Source organism: Mesocricetus auratus, unplaced genomic scaffold (genome assembly GCF_017639785.1).
Source record: "Mesocricetus auratus isolate SY011 unplaced genomic scaffold, BCM_Maur_2.0 Super-Scaffold_100062, whole genome shotgun sequence".
In the NCBI taxonomy this organism is placed as follows: Eukaryota; Metazoa; Chordata; class Mammalia; order Rodentia; family Cricetidae; genus Mesocricetus; species Mesocricetus auratus.
Genome location: NW_024429234.1, coordinates 647591 through 662080, shown reverse-complemented (window position 1 = coordinate 662080; position 14490 = coordinate 647591). Strand labels below are relative to the sequence as shown.

At 42.5% G+C, this 14490-nt stretch overlaps 1 protein-coding gene across 2 annotated transcripts in view; it reads left to right on the top strand.

Annotated features, from left to right (window-relative positions):
* The window catches only part of Tango6 (transport and golgi organization 6 homolog), a 158177-nt gene that overhangs the window by 50843 nt on the left and 92844 nt on the right, over nucleotides 1-14490 (top strand). For both annotated transcript variants that reach the window (XM_040736604.1, XM_040736606.1), the window contains exons 12-14: nucleotides 3654-3788; nucleotides 9130-9606; nucleotides 13687-13744. In XM_040736604.1, coding sequence (XP_040592538.1) covers nucleotides 3654-3788; nucleotides 9130-9606; nucleotides 13687-13744 — 670 coding nt within the window. The remainder of the gene's footprint in view (nucleotides 1-3653; nucleotides 3789-9129; nucleotides 9607-13686; nucleotides 13745-14490) is intronic.

Sequence of the window (14490 nt, the reverse complement as noted above, 5' to 3'; positions counted from 1 at the left end):
ATTGGATGAGATAGCTCAATACATAAAGGTACTCACCACCAAATCTCACAACCTGAGTTCAGTCACTGCAGCCCATTTGGTAGAAGGAGAGAACAGAGTCGTACAAATTGTTCTGACCTTAACATATATGTGGTATGTGCATTCACACAAGAATAAACAAATGTAATGTTTTTAACATTAAAAAATACATTAGAAAGGAGCTTAGGGAATGCTAGCTCTATCAAGTAAACAATTCTTGTCCTAACATAGAAGCTAAATAAATACAAGGCACACTCTGAAAGCTTTTCGGTGACACAGCTAGGTGGTCCAAAATGGTATATAAATCAGTAACATCTCAGGGTTAGAGAGGGAGTTGGGAATTGCCGTCATTGTTTCTGTGTGTGGAACATTTAAATAACCTTTCCAGTTTCCTGCCTTGTCCCAGAAGACAAGTGTTAACAGGCCATTCTTCCAGCTTTAATCTTACACTTAGGATTCTAGCATAGCATGTGATTTGTTCAGAGAGTTAAACATGCAACCTTGCATAGTGTTTAGAGGTTTATTACAACCTATCTCAACCTTCCCATTTACAAAATGATATCTCCCCTTTGAGCCATTAATCCTGAATATACACGTGTGCATGAGTACGTGCGTGAATGTGTGTCTGCTGTTGTTTGTTCAAAGGTGTTTGTACTTACGGTGATTATACCAGCTCAGTTCAAATGATGCTGACCAAATTAATTCCATTGAAAGGTTATTGATAGCATACACTATATAAAATCTTGTGTGTGAACTATCTTAAGCTTGTAGAAATATTGAAACTTAGAATATGATTTTGAATCATTTGTAGGTAGATTGAAGACACTGGCTTAAAATTGATTATCTTCTTCCATATTTATTGCTTACTAGAATGAAGACTGTCAGATGTGGAACTGAGACATCTCCAAGGAGGAAACCTCCTTCAGATAACATTTTAAACAATTATGTATTTATTTGATCAAATGTGTGTATATCTACATACACACATATATATCAAATGTGTGTATATCTCATATATATACATACACATACACACACTATAGTGTGTGTGTGTGTGTGCGCGTGCACGCATGCCCACACGTATACATATGTGCATGTGGAGGACAGAGGGTGACCTTGGGTGTTGATTCTCTCTCCCCTTCCAACTTGATTTTGAGGCAGGATCTCTCTTGCATTTGCCAATGTGCTATATACTCCAGGCAAGCTGACCTGTCAGGGTCCAGAAGCATTTCAGATGAGCCTCTTTCACTCTGTGATATTCCTCCTGTCTCTGCCTCACATGCCACTGTAGGAGTGCTGGGGTTACAGACACTTGCTACTGTTTCCAGCTTTTAGAGTGGCTTCTGAGGATCTGAACCCAATCATCAGGCTTGCATGGCAAGTGCTTTTACTCACCTAGTTATTTCCCTGGCCTAGAGTTTATTTATTTTTCTTTTTTTAAGGCCAGTTTTGTATGTTTTTATATAAATTTATTTCATGTGCATTGGTGTGAAGGTGTCAAATCCCATGGAACTGGATACACAGATAGCTGTAAGCTACCATGTGGATGCTGGAAACTGAACCCCAGGTCCTCTGGAAGAGCAGATAGTGCTCCCAACAGCTGAACTATCTCTCCAGCTCTCATTTATTTATTTTTATTTACTTTTTGGTTTTTTGAGACAGGGTTTCTCTGTGTATCCCTGGCTGTCCTGGAACTCATTATGTAGACCAGGTGACCTTGAACTCACAAGAGATACACCTGCCTCTGCCTCCTGAGTGCTGGGTTTAAAGGTGTGCACCACCACTGCCTGACAAAATCTTTTGAAATTTTATTTTTTAGGTGTATGTTTGTTTGCCTGAATGTATATATGTGTACCATGTGTGCAGTCTCCACAGTGGTCAAAAGGAAGGCATTGGAACCCCTGGGACTGGAGTTACAGACAGTTGTTAGTTGCCATAAGGGTGCTGGGAATTGAACCCAGTTTCACTGGTAGAGCAGCCAGTGTTCTTAACCACTGCACCATCTCTGCAGTCCCCATAGTTTATATTTAAGAGTAGTTTTAGATTCAGAACAAAATTGAGTAGATAACTGAAGTTTCTCATGTATCTCCTGTGCCCACACGTTCCTGGCCTCCCCATTGCTACAATAGTGCCTTTGTTAGACTTCTCTCTCTCTCTCTCTCTCTCTCTCTCTCTCTCTCTCTCTCTCTCTCTCTCTCTCTCTCTCTCTCTCTCTCTCTCTCTCTCTGTGTGTGTGTGTGTGTGTGTGTGTGTGTGTGTGTGTGTGTGTGTGTGTGTGTGCTTGTGTGTGCTTGTGTCTCCTGGGGACTTAACCCTTCCACCTGAAAGACAGTCTCTACCCCTGAGCTATATTCCTGGGCCCCTTTGTTATAATTGATGAATCCACACAAACACATCATTGTTACTCACAGTCTATAGCTTACATTAGGGTTTACTCTGGGGTTGTGCAGTTAATAAGTCTTACCTGTCTACCATTCTAGTATCCCAGGAATAGATTCACTGTCATATCTGTCCTCTGTACTCTATTTAGTCATCTCTTTTTCACTTGTATCCTCTTAGACAGGCTTCTTCACTTTGTAGTATTTCTGCTTACTAATATTCCTCCGTGTCTTTTCATGGCTTAATAGCACATTTATAGTGCTGGCTGATCTCCCATTGTCTAGATAAATCAGTTTATTTATCCACTTACCTTATGAAGGATATCTTGATCATCATCAAGCTTTGAGAATCATGATTAGAGCTGCTATCAACAACCACAGGCAGATTTTTCTGTAAGCATAGCTTTCTGCCTGCTTTGGGTAAATGTCAAATGCAATGGCTCACTGGGACAAGGGAAAATTCTTTTCTTTATAAGAAATGGGTTCTTGGGACTGGGTTTATAGCTCAGTGGTAGAGCCCTTGCCTAGTATTATGCAAGGCCCTGTGTTTGCTTGCCAGTTCTGAATTTTAAAAAGAAAGAAAGAAAAAGCCAGGAGTAACAAAACCTGTAATCCCAGCATAGGAGGTAGAAGAAGTAGGAGAACCAGTCCTTCGTAGTCATGCTCAGCTGTGTATTCAGTTGGAGGCTAGCCTGGGCTATATGAGACCTCCCCATCTCAAAAGACAAGTAGAGTGCTTGCCTAGCATGCAGGAAGCCCTGAGTTTGATTTCCCAGCACCACATAAATTGGACATGGTGACAAATACCTATAATCCCAACACTGGGATTGAATGCAGGAAGAGCAGAAGTCCAAGACCACCTATAACAACATAGCAAGTTCAAGGCCGGCTGGGCTATATGAGAATATAAGATGATGTCTCAAAAAAAATAAAATAAAATAAAAGACTTGATACTATGCATATAAAATGCTTAGACTCTTCTGCATTGCGAAGCCCCTGAAGGTGCTGGATGGAGTAGAGAGTGCTGTATCTTCATGCGTTGTCTACTACATCTTATCATTTGGCTGTCACTGTGTCTTTCAAAACATCCTGCATAAACTGGCAAATGTAAAATGAAGCAGAAAAGTATAGAGTACCACTCTTGGTACACAGTGGCAGCCATTATGATCTCATGATGGTGAAGATGATGTAGACACAGATGTATGGATTTTACATTTGTTTCATACCTCTCACTCATGCTAATTTCTTCTTTGGTAGGTAGTGGACTTTGTAGCAGCAACACTGCAGAGAGCATGTGCAAGCCTAGCTCATGAGGCCCAGAGCACTGTGGAATCCCAGACACTGAGCATGTCCATGGGGCTGGTGGCTGTCATGCTTGGAGGAGCTGTTCAGGTGAGTTGTAGGTGTGAGTAGGGAAGAGGACCTGCTGTTTTCTTCCATGCCTTCACAGAAAACAAGAATGGATATTACACCCAGGAGAACCAGGATGACTAACTGGTGTTGTTAATGAGAATCATCTTATCATAGACAACAAACATGCCACTTCATACTCACCTGCTGGGATATCACTGTCTAAAGGACAGGCTCTTTCCTACACAGAACAAGCTTGTTTTGGAAATATTGAGCATAGTGTTTCGTGCCAGAGGCAAACACTCAGTAATTTTTCTTTTTTTCAAGACAAGGTTTTTCTATGTAGCCCTGACTGTCTTGGAACTCACTTTGTAGACTGGGCTGGCCTTGAACTCACAAAGATGATCTTCCTTCCTTCTTCCCAAGTGCTAGGATTACAGGTGTGCACTGCTATGACCAGCTTAGCTTATGTGATTTTTGCATAGTTAACTTGTAGGGTTTTTTGTTTTTGTTTTAATTTTTAAATATTTATATTTATTGTATTTTCATTGGCGTTTTGCCTGCATGTGTGGTGTGTCTGTGTGAGGGTGTCAGATCTTGGAGTTACAGACAGTAGTGAGCCGCTATGTGGGTTCTGGGAATTGAATCTGGGTCCTGTGGGAGAGCAGTCAGTGTTCTTAACCACTGCGCCATCTCTGTAGCCCCTAATGTGTAGTTTTTAAGATCTATTTCTATTTTTAAATTATGTGTATGTGTGTGTCTGTGTGTACATGAGTGCAGGTGTCTGCTGAGGCTAGAAGAGGGTGTCAGATTCCCCTGGAGCTGGATTTGCAGACAGCTGTGAGCTGCCTGATGTGGGTCCTGTTAAGCAAACACAGGTCCTTTGCAAGAACAGCCCACTGACTCATCCATCCAGCCCTAATTTATAATTTTTAATTTATTCATTCAACCATTATTGATTGCATATTTGCCACATGACAGATCCTGAGCTAAGGATCTGGAATATAGCAATGGATGAGACAGACATGGCTTATACCTTATACCATAGTCCAGGAAGGGAGGCATACCCAGAATGACTAATTTAAAAATATGATTAGAATGAAATGGAATGCCTCAAAAGAAGAGGGGAGAGGACCATGAGAACATAGTGTCTGAGCTAGGCTGAGACGTCTTCAGTGAGCATAGGTAATTTCACTAAGACCTGAAGGAGAAACAGGTATTTGAGTGGGGCGTGTATAGAACAGGTGGAAGAAATCCTTTCAATTAAGGAAACTTGTGACAAAGGCTCAGAACCAGAGAAAAGCTTGGTTTTCTTGAGCACTGATGGAAGCCAGTGTGGCTGAGTTGTAGCACCCTGGGGACAGCACTGGCAAAGGGAAAGGATAGGCAGGGCTAGAACATGCCTGTGAGGTAGACTGGTTAATTGGGTGACACATTGGTTAGGAAACTGCAAGAAAGCAGGGCAGTCTCAGAGCAGGTATTATGAAATCAAACTCAACACCCATGAACAGGGAGCCCTTGGGGAATGCATTTGAGTTTGAGCATTTAAACCTTATTTGAGTCTTGGTATATTAGAATTTGCCTCTCTCTAGACTTAATTTTTCCTCTGTGGTTGTGGAGATCAAACCCAGGACCTCTCGCTTCCCCCGAGTTACGTCTCCAGCATTCTAAAAAGCATACCCAGCCAGCAGCCTGTGTTCCAGACTACAACATTATGTCAATGTCAAAAGGTGGGACGCTCCTGCCTGTTCTTAAGGAGAGAAACTATTTTATCTGGGCTAGTTGTCAATGTGGATCCCATTTCTCTCTGGATTTCCTTAGCATTCCTAATTTTGTATTTCACATGTCATTTGAAAAAATAAGTTTTTGGCTAAGGTTCCAGAGCCATATTAGATGTAATAAGAAAGAGTTCACAGATGGAATAGCTTCAGTTGGATTGTTACTGGATTTAATTAACTCAGCTGAGTTTTGTTTTTCTGGTTGAATATTAATTTGGATAGTTTCTATAAATTGAAAACATAGATTATGTGTGTGTGTTTGTATCCTCTTATTTAGTACTTATTTCAGACAATATAACAAATGGAAAATAAATCACAGAACTCTCCCGTCTCCCCTCTAGAAGCCTGTAGTTGGAGGCTGACTGTATTCACTGTCCAGGCCTGACTTGCTGCACCTGGGCAGCTTTGCCTGTCCCTGCCCTCCTGTGAGCCATCCTGACTCATTACTACATCCTGGGCTCCCTTGACTAGCAATTTAAGTGAACAGAAACACATCACTCCCTTTACTTTTGCCCTATATTTGCTAATATCTTGTTTTCTGCTTGTTTCTGCTTTTTTTTTCTGGCTGCCCTGGAACTTGCACTATAGATCATGGACTCAGAAATCCACCTGCTCAGTCTTCTGAGTGCTGAGATTAAAGGCATGTGCCACCACACCCAGCAAAGGCTTCTTTTTTACATTTAATTAAGATTTATTTTATGTGTATGAATATTTTACCTCCATATATGTATTTCTACTGTGTATGTGTCCTGTGTCCAAGGAGGTCAGAAGAGGGTTGTAGGATCTCCTGTAACTGGAGTTGGGATGGTCCCAAGCCACTGTATGGGTGCTAGGCATTGAATCCAGGTTCTCTGGAAGAGCAGCCTGTGCTCTTAACCAAAGAACCATATCTCCAGTCCTATAAAGGCTTCTTCATGATGCCAGGTTTTGTCTTGTGTTAACAATAACAAAAACAATAACAACACTTGAAAGCTGTGGTGTTAGTTGACTACTGTTACTCTAAGTCTTGGCTTTAGCACCCAGAACACCATGCTCTATATATTCCCTGTTAGGAGTCTTTGTTTTGGCTAATGAAACAGAGTCTAACAGCATCGAGGGGCCTTTCTTCATTCCTTTCTAATTCATGTAATTAAGGTGACTATTAAAACATCGTGTCTGGGAAGAGGAGTTAATTTGGAGAAAGTGCAGGTTTAAGATTGCTAACAAGATGACTGTAATTCCATACTCATTTTCCAAATTCCAGGCTTGGTCATCAGTAAAAGTATTAGGTTGGGGAGTCTTTCCTGTCCCCTCAGGAAGCAGTTTCTGCTTGGTCTTGCAGAGCTGGTGGGCCCACTATTGCCCTGGTTGGTAAAGCTGAGCAGATCATTCTGGCCTTAGGATAAACTGAAGCCATATTGTGCCAGGGCAGCAATGCAATGTATTGTTAAGGCAGGACTCCTAACCTTTAAGCCCAGATTTCATAGTGAGGTTCATTACTGAGAGACCAAAGGTGTGTCTTTTCTCTGAAGGGACATCTGTCTTTAGCTTGTCCTTATGCCATGCTGTTTAGGTCTTCCTGTCTCTTCCCTTTCCTTTCCCTGTGTTCCTTCCATTCTTACTTACTTTCCACCTTCCTTTCGTTGCTTTAACTCTTCAGAAAAGACTGTAGAGATGGCTCAGAGGTAAAGAACTCTTGTTGCTCTTGTAGGAGACCCAGACCTGGTTCCTGGCACTCCCATGGTGCCTCACAACCATCTATAACTCCAGTTCCGGGGAATCTGATGTCCTGGTCCTCAGAGGCACTGCACTCATGCAGACAAAGCTCTCATACACATAAAATAAATCTTTAAAAAAAAACCCAAAACATTGTACTAAGCATGCGCCTGTGTTTTGTGTGTAGCTGACTTACATACCAGAACCATAGCAAACACAGGGACTTCTGTGGAATAGTGGTGAGCAAACTAGGGGGTCTGCCACAGAGTGGGGAAGCAAAGGGAGGGTACTCCTGCTGTGATCCCGTTCATTTAGCAAAGAGAATTGACTGCTTCCACTTCTGTCCTTTCTTCCCATCACTGGGCTGGACACTCTCTCGATAGAAAGTCATTCATTCTTAATTGCTATTACCTCTCCAGCAACCATTTCCTGCTTTCTGCTCATTGTTAGTAAGCCTGCTACAGCAGCTAATAAGCAGCATGGATGGATGGACAGATCAGGAAGAAAAAAAGAAAGGAAAAGAGTATTTTTAAGGAGGCAGGTTTGGTTTTCCTTCTTTTTCTTCTTCTTTTTTAAAATATTATCAAAGGGCACAGGCTTCTAAAACTTTAAAAACATCACCCTCCCTTAATGGGTAGCCTTCAGACCTCGGTAAACAATGGATGTGTTGGGAATATCAGTCATGTGTTGCTACAGGGAAAGGAGATTCACACAAAGTGTTTTCACAAGCTTTTGTTCGTTTGTTATCCCCTAGGTAACATAAATGTTTCTCAGAATTTCAGACATTTGTAGGTAGGTGGTCACTGCCTGAAAAAGCCCCTTTTTTTTTTTTTTTTTTGGTTTTATGAGACAGGGTTTCTCTGTTTTGGAGGCTGTCAGTCCAGCCTGGCCTCTAACACACAGAGATCCGCCTGCCTCTGCCTCCCGAGTGCTGGGATTAAAGGCGTGCGCCACCAACGCCCGGCTGAAAAAACCCTTCTTTAGAGTGCCCAGTACCTTCCTCCGGACAAGCTAAGCTACTGCTTTACCCTTGCTATACCCCTCACCTTAATTGTGTGTCTCTGTGTGACCTTTTATACAGCAAAAGCTAAAGGAAGATTTCAGGTGTCTTTGTTTTCGGGGTTTTTTTTTGTTTGTTTGTTTTGTTTTTTTGGTTTTTCGAGACAGGGTTTCTCTGTATTGTTTTGGAGGCTGTCCTGGAACTTGCTCTGTAGACCAGGCTGACCTCTATCCACCTGCCTCTGCCTCTCAAGTGCAGGGATTAAAGGCGTGTACCACCAACGCCCGGCCCTCAGGTGTCTTATTCTGTCACTCTCTGCCTATTCTTTGGAACAGAGTCTCTCGTTGTCTCTGCCTCTCAGGCCTAAGATAGCAGGCACATGTGTAGTCATTCCCAGCTTCTTACATGGGTCCTGGGGATCCAAACTCGGGTCGTCATGTTTACATGGTGAGTGCTCTTAGCCACCTAGCGATCTGCTCAGCCCTTAATTTTACACCATTTCAAAAACTGAAGTTTCAGCATCAATAAGATGGCTTAGCGGGCAAAGGCACTGGCTGCACAAACCTGAAGACCTGATTTCAATTCCTTGAACCCATATAAAAGTGGAAGAAGAGAGCCAACTCCACAAAATTGCCCTCTGACCTACACATGCATGAAGAGGACTTGTGCCCCACAACCATGGGCATACATGAGTACAGATGTGTGTGCTTATTAACTTAGAAAAGTGCCTGTACATGGCCAGTGTTCAATAAATGTTAGCTATAATTGTTTAGCAAATAGTTCTTAAGTGTTTATTCTAGGTAGTGTGCTGACTGCACCAGAACATGGCATGATTGTTGCCCCTTATATTCACTTACTAACATTTTCCACATTAATTTTGACTTATTATTTAAAAATTTTCATTTTATAGTTGAAGTCAAGTGACTTTGCAGTCCTGAAGCAGCTGCTACCTCTGTTGGAGAAAGTCTCTAATACATACCCTGACCCCGTCATCCAAGAACTTGCTGTTGATCTCCGAATTACCATCTCTACTCATGGAGCCTTTTCCACTGAGGCTGTCAGCATGGCTGCCCAAAGTACTCTGAACAAAAAAGACCCGGAATGGAAAACAGAAGAGCAGCAACAAACCAGCCATGACACAGCCACGGTAGTTCAGAACTGCCCTGAACAAGAGCAGGGCCCTCCCAGAACAAGCCAGGAGTCTAAAGAGCCTAGCAGTGGGACAAGCCAGTCACCTAGAAATATAACCACAGAACAGTTCCAGGAAGTTCTCTTATCAGCCTACGATCCCCAGGTTCCAGCCCGAGCTGCTGCCCTACGCACTCTTTCCCGGTGGGTAGAGCAGAGAGAGGCGAGAGCCCTTGAGGAACAAAAGAAACTTCTCCAGGTGAGTAGAACACAGTGCCCAGACACATGATGACATCGTGTAGACAGCAGCCCAGGACAGATCAGCAGCTGGGGAGGAGGGGAGGATTGTTTGTTGTTGTTTTGAGACAGGATCTCACTGTGGAGCCCTGGTTGACCTTGAACCCACAGTGATGCACCTATCTCTACCTCTTGAGTGCTAGACTAAAGGTGTATGCCATCATGACCATCCTAACTCGGGTATCTTTTAAATATCAACCATGTGTCAAGCACTGTCCTGGATTATCCTCCAGGAATATAAATTGTTGGGAAGTCAGATTGAGGTCGGAAGGGTGTAGAAGACCACATATTGCTTCTCAATTGAACATGAATAGAGTGACAGGGTCTTTTTTTTTTTTTTTTTTTTTTTTTTTGGTTTTTTTGAGACAGTGTTTCTCTGTATTGTTTTGGAGGCTGTCCTGGAACTTGCTCTGTGGACCAGGCTAGCCTCGAACTCACAGAGATCCCCCTGACTCTCTTCCTGAGTGCTGGGATTAAAGGCGTGTGCCAGAGTGACAGGATTTTATATATGAGCAATGTGGTGGATAGTCAGGGAAAAAAATCTGGGAGAGGTGGATTTTCATATGTGTTTAACAGACTGGCTAAGGGTGAGCATGTAAAAGACAGGCAGTGGGCCAGCATGAGCCACTTCCCAGAGATGCTAGAAAAGCCTCACCTTGACCTGGGTCCCTCTTAGAGGAGCATTGGATTAATTGGGTCTCCTGCATGCTTTTGCCTCCATTACACCAAAAATAAGCTGTCCTTAATGTTCTAGCCTGACATAGCAGAGCACATACTGCTTAGTTAGGATCTTTCCTTTTTGTGGAAGTCTTTGTGACTTGAGTATGGGCTCCAATAAGAACAAGGGGCCTGAGAAACTACTGCCTGGGACCCAATCTCAACTTCCCGGACAGCACACTCAATCTTTCTGAGCCTTGGTAGTGATGATGGTGATCTAGCTATTTGTCTAGCTCTTAGATTGCGAGTTATAATTCTGATGGAAAACACCTATTTTAGTTAGTATGACACTAGAAGTATTGTATGATTATCCCTCAAATATCCTGTGGAACGCTAATGTAGATAGTGCATGCTGGGACCACTTTTGGAATTTTCTTTAACTGCATTTAGTCTTTAACTGCTATGTTCACCAAGTTCTGCGAATTATTTTTTTACCAAGAAGTTCAAACAAATGTATTCCTTATTTGTGACTGGTGTGTATGTGTGTGTGTGTGTGTGTGTGTGTGTGTGTGTGTGTGCGGCACGCGCGTCTGTGTGTGTGTGTGTGTGTGTGTGCGGCACGCGCGTCTGTGTGTGTGTGTCTGTGTGTGTGTGCGTGTGCAGGTGTGGAGGCCAGATGTCAACAATGGTGTCCTCCTCTACACTGTACCTCTTGTTTTTGAGAGTATCACCATTGGTTAAACTGGCTGCCTATCAAGCTTCAGTACTCTTTCTGTCTCTACCTATCAGTGCCAAGTTTGAAAAAGGATGCCAAAGATCTTCAGGTTCTCACACTGGCACAGCAGGCACTTTACCCGAGGAAGCATGGTCCCAGCCCCTATTCATCTCTTGTTTTGTTTTCCTTTTTCTGATTTTTGAGACAAAGTATCAGGTAACACGCTGTTCTTGAACTTGGTACATAGCTAAGGCCTATCCTGAAACCCTCATCTTTTTGCCTCTATCACCAAAGGGCCAGGATTACAAGTATATCTCTTCATGCCAGACTTATTCCTCTGCTGCTACCTCCCAAGTGCTGGGATTACAGGGATTACGCACAACCACACTCTTGACCCTTGTGCTTTTAAGTTAGTTTTTGGTCATCATACAAGGGGATGGGTTTTATTGTCTATATCACTGTATTTGGTTATTTGTCCCCTGCATTTCTTTTCTTATTGCTATAACAAAACACCTGACAAGCAAATTAAGGAAGAAGGGATTGACTTTTGACTCATGGTTTGAGAAATACAGTCTATGATGGCAGTCGCCACAGGGCCAGGGGTTTGAGGTAGCCAATCACCTGGATCTGCAGCAGGAAGCAGAGACAGGTGAATGCTCAGCTCCTTTCTTCTTTAAAAAAGAACAATCAAGCGTTTTTGTTAGATTTACATTTTTATTTTGTGCAGTGGGATGGGTGATGTGTGTGGGCACCACAGTGAGTATGTGGTGATCAGGGACTGAATTCAGATCGTCTGCCTTAGCAGCAGCCACCTTTACTGTTCCTAGCTCACTGGCTTCTCCTTTTGATTCAATCCAGGACCCTAGCTCTTAGAGTAGTGCCATCCACAGTTAGGGTGGGTCTTCCACATTAGTTAACCCGGTCTAGAAATTCCCTCACAGATATGCCCAGAAATGTGTTTCTGTGGTGACTGAATCTCTTCAAGTTGGCAATCAAGATTAGCCAGCATATCTCTCACAGCTGTACCCCATCCCCCTCCTGACTCTTACTGACTCCTGTCTTCTTCCAGACCAAACCCATGCTTTCACGACATGTATATTTTATAACCCTCTCTTGTTCCTCTCTTTCCTCTCCCTTTTAGGGTTTCTATTACTGTGGCCAAAGCAACTTTGAGGCGAAAAGAGTTTATTTGGCTTGCATATCCTAGGTCACAGTCCATTTAGGGAAGTCAAGGCAGCAGCTCAAGGCAGGAACTGATGCAAAAGCCATGGAGTAAATCTGCTTACTGGCCTGCTCCCCTTGGCTTGCTCAGATAGTGTTCTTTTAGCATCCAGAACCGCCTGCTCAGGAGTGGCACCACCCACAATGGGTTGGGTCTTCCCACGTCAGTTATTAATCACGAAAATGCCCTTCAGCTTTGCCTACAGGCTAATCTGATGAGGGCCTTTTTATCAGTTGAGGATCCCTCTTCCCAGATAACCCTAATTTGTGTCAGACACCTGTGAAGTCTTTAAAATATTTATTTTTTATTCTCATGGCTACTCCTCTGTATCGTTTCCCTCACTCATATGCAGTCCCAATGCCTTCCAACCTAGTCATTATCCCATCTAGACTAATCTGTAGCTTTCCCTCAGTAGTATAGACAACAGCAGCATGAAGCTGAAATCAAGACTGTCGAGCAAACGACACAGTGGTATATGAGTAGGCACTCCTCCTTCCCTAGAAGAACCAAGAGGAATATTGCACATGTTGCTGTCTTTCCGTAACTCCCACGTTACGGCCTAAATTTAACATGCCATCATATTGGCTTCTAGGTAGACCATACTGTATTTGACTCCCTGATAAGTTTCTAATTTGAGAAAGAAATGTCAATCAGAGGGCTACAATTTGCAAGATTTTTAAAAAGTAGAATAGACATAAAATTGCCTCTGTAATAATAGCATCTCTGTCTCCCTTGCAACCTCATGTGCATGTTAGCTCAGGAGAAATGATCAGAATATATCTGGTCACCTGTTTTGAAAATGTTGTCCACCATGGGCCAGCACAGAAAAATGTTGTTCTTTTAAAAAAGTTTTATGGATATTATTGTGTGTGCGTATGATTATATGTGTGAGTGTGGGCACACATATGCTGCAATGTGCTTGTGGATGTCAGAGGATAGCTGTTGAAAGTTGGTTTTCTTTCACCATGGGATCCAAGAATCAAACTCAGGTTGCCAGGTTTGCACATCAAGTTTTTACCTGTTTATTAATTATTCTTATGTGTATTGATTTCCATGACTAGTGCTGGTGTATACTTGATGACTTTAAGAAGTTCCTCCCTGCCGGGCATTGGTGGCACACGCCTTTAATCCCAGCACTCGGGAGGCAGAGGCAGGCGGATCTCTGTGAGTTCGAGGCCAGCCTGGTCTACAGAGTGAGTTCCAGGACAGCCTCCAAAACAATACAGAGAAACCCTGTCTTGAAAAACAAACAAAACAAAACAAAACAAAACAAAAAAGAAGTTCTTCCCCAACTCCCCAAACTGTTAGAGAAATTGGACTTGAAGCAGATAAATCATTTTCCTCAACAATGTTCTATGTCACACTAATTTCTACCAAGAAGAAAAGCATGTATTCCTTTCAGACAGATTGATCTTTGAGAATCATCTTTCCTTGTTTTGTGCTTCCAGATATTCTTGGAGAACTTGGAGCATGAAGACACTTTTGTATATTTATCTGCAATTCAGGGTAAGTTAGTGTGGACCAAAGATGGCATCATGTTTACTTGAGGGATACTACTATAAGGTACAACTGGTCATTTTGTCCATCTTTCTGCTTCCTAAGTGGGATACTCTGAGTGATAATAACAGCATTCCTAGAGTTTCCAGAGGGTTCCTATAGAGTTTCAGTGTCTTGTAATGATGAAGTTTTATGTGTACTTTATCATTCTATAGATTAAATTCAGTTTGTTTAGTTGAGAGAAGAATGGTTCATACCTGTAAGGTTCATACAACGTAACCTTTTATGGGGCCAGTGATATGGCTCAGCATGTAAAGCACAGGTCCTAAGCCTGAGGACCTGAGTTCCATCCCTAGGACCCACACGGTGGAAGGGGAGAACTGATTCCTGCAAGTTATCCTCTGACCTCCACACGTGTGCCATGATGCATGTATACAAACAGACACTTGCGTGTGCACATACAGCCTCAAGATTTTGTGTTTTCTTATGTTTTTCATTTCATTTTAATGATTTCTTTGTTTTGTTATTTTGGGTGGGTTTTTTTGGTTTTTTGTTCTTTGTTTTTTTTTCTTTTCTGGCTTTGTTTTTGGTGTGTGTTTGTGTGCATGGTGTGCTAGGGAATAAATCCAGGTTCTCACACATTCACAAGTAAGCACCAGTGAGTTATACCGCAACCTCAGCTTTGGTATTTAATACTTCATTAATATATGAATATTTATGTATGGGGTGGAGCCAGCCAGCAGCTCAGTGCATAG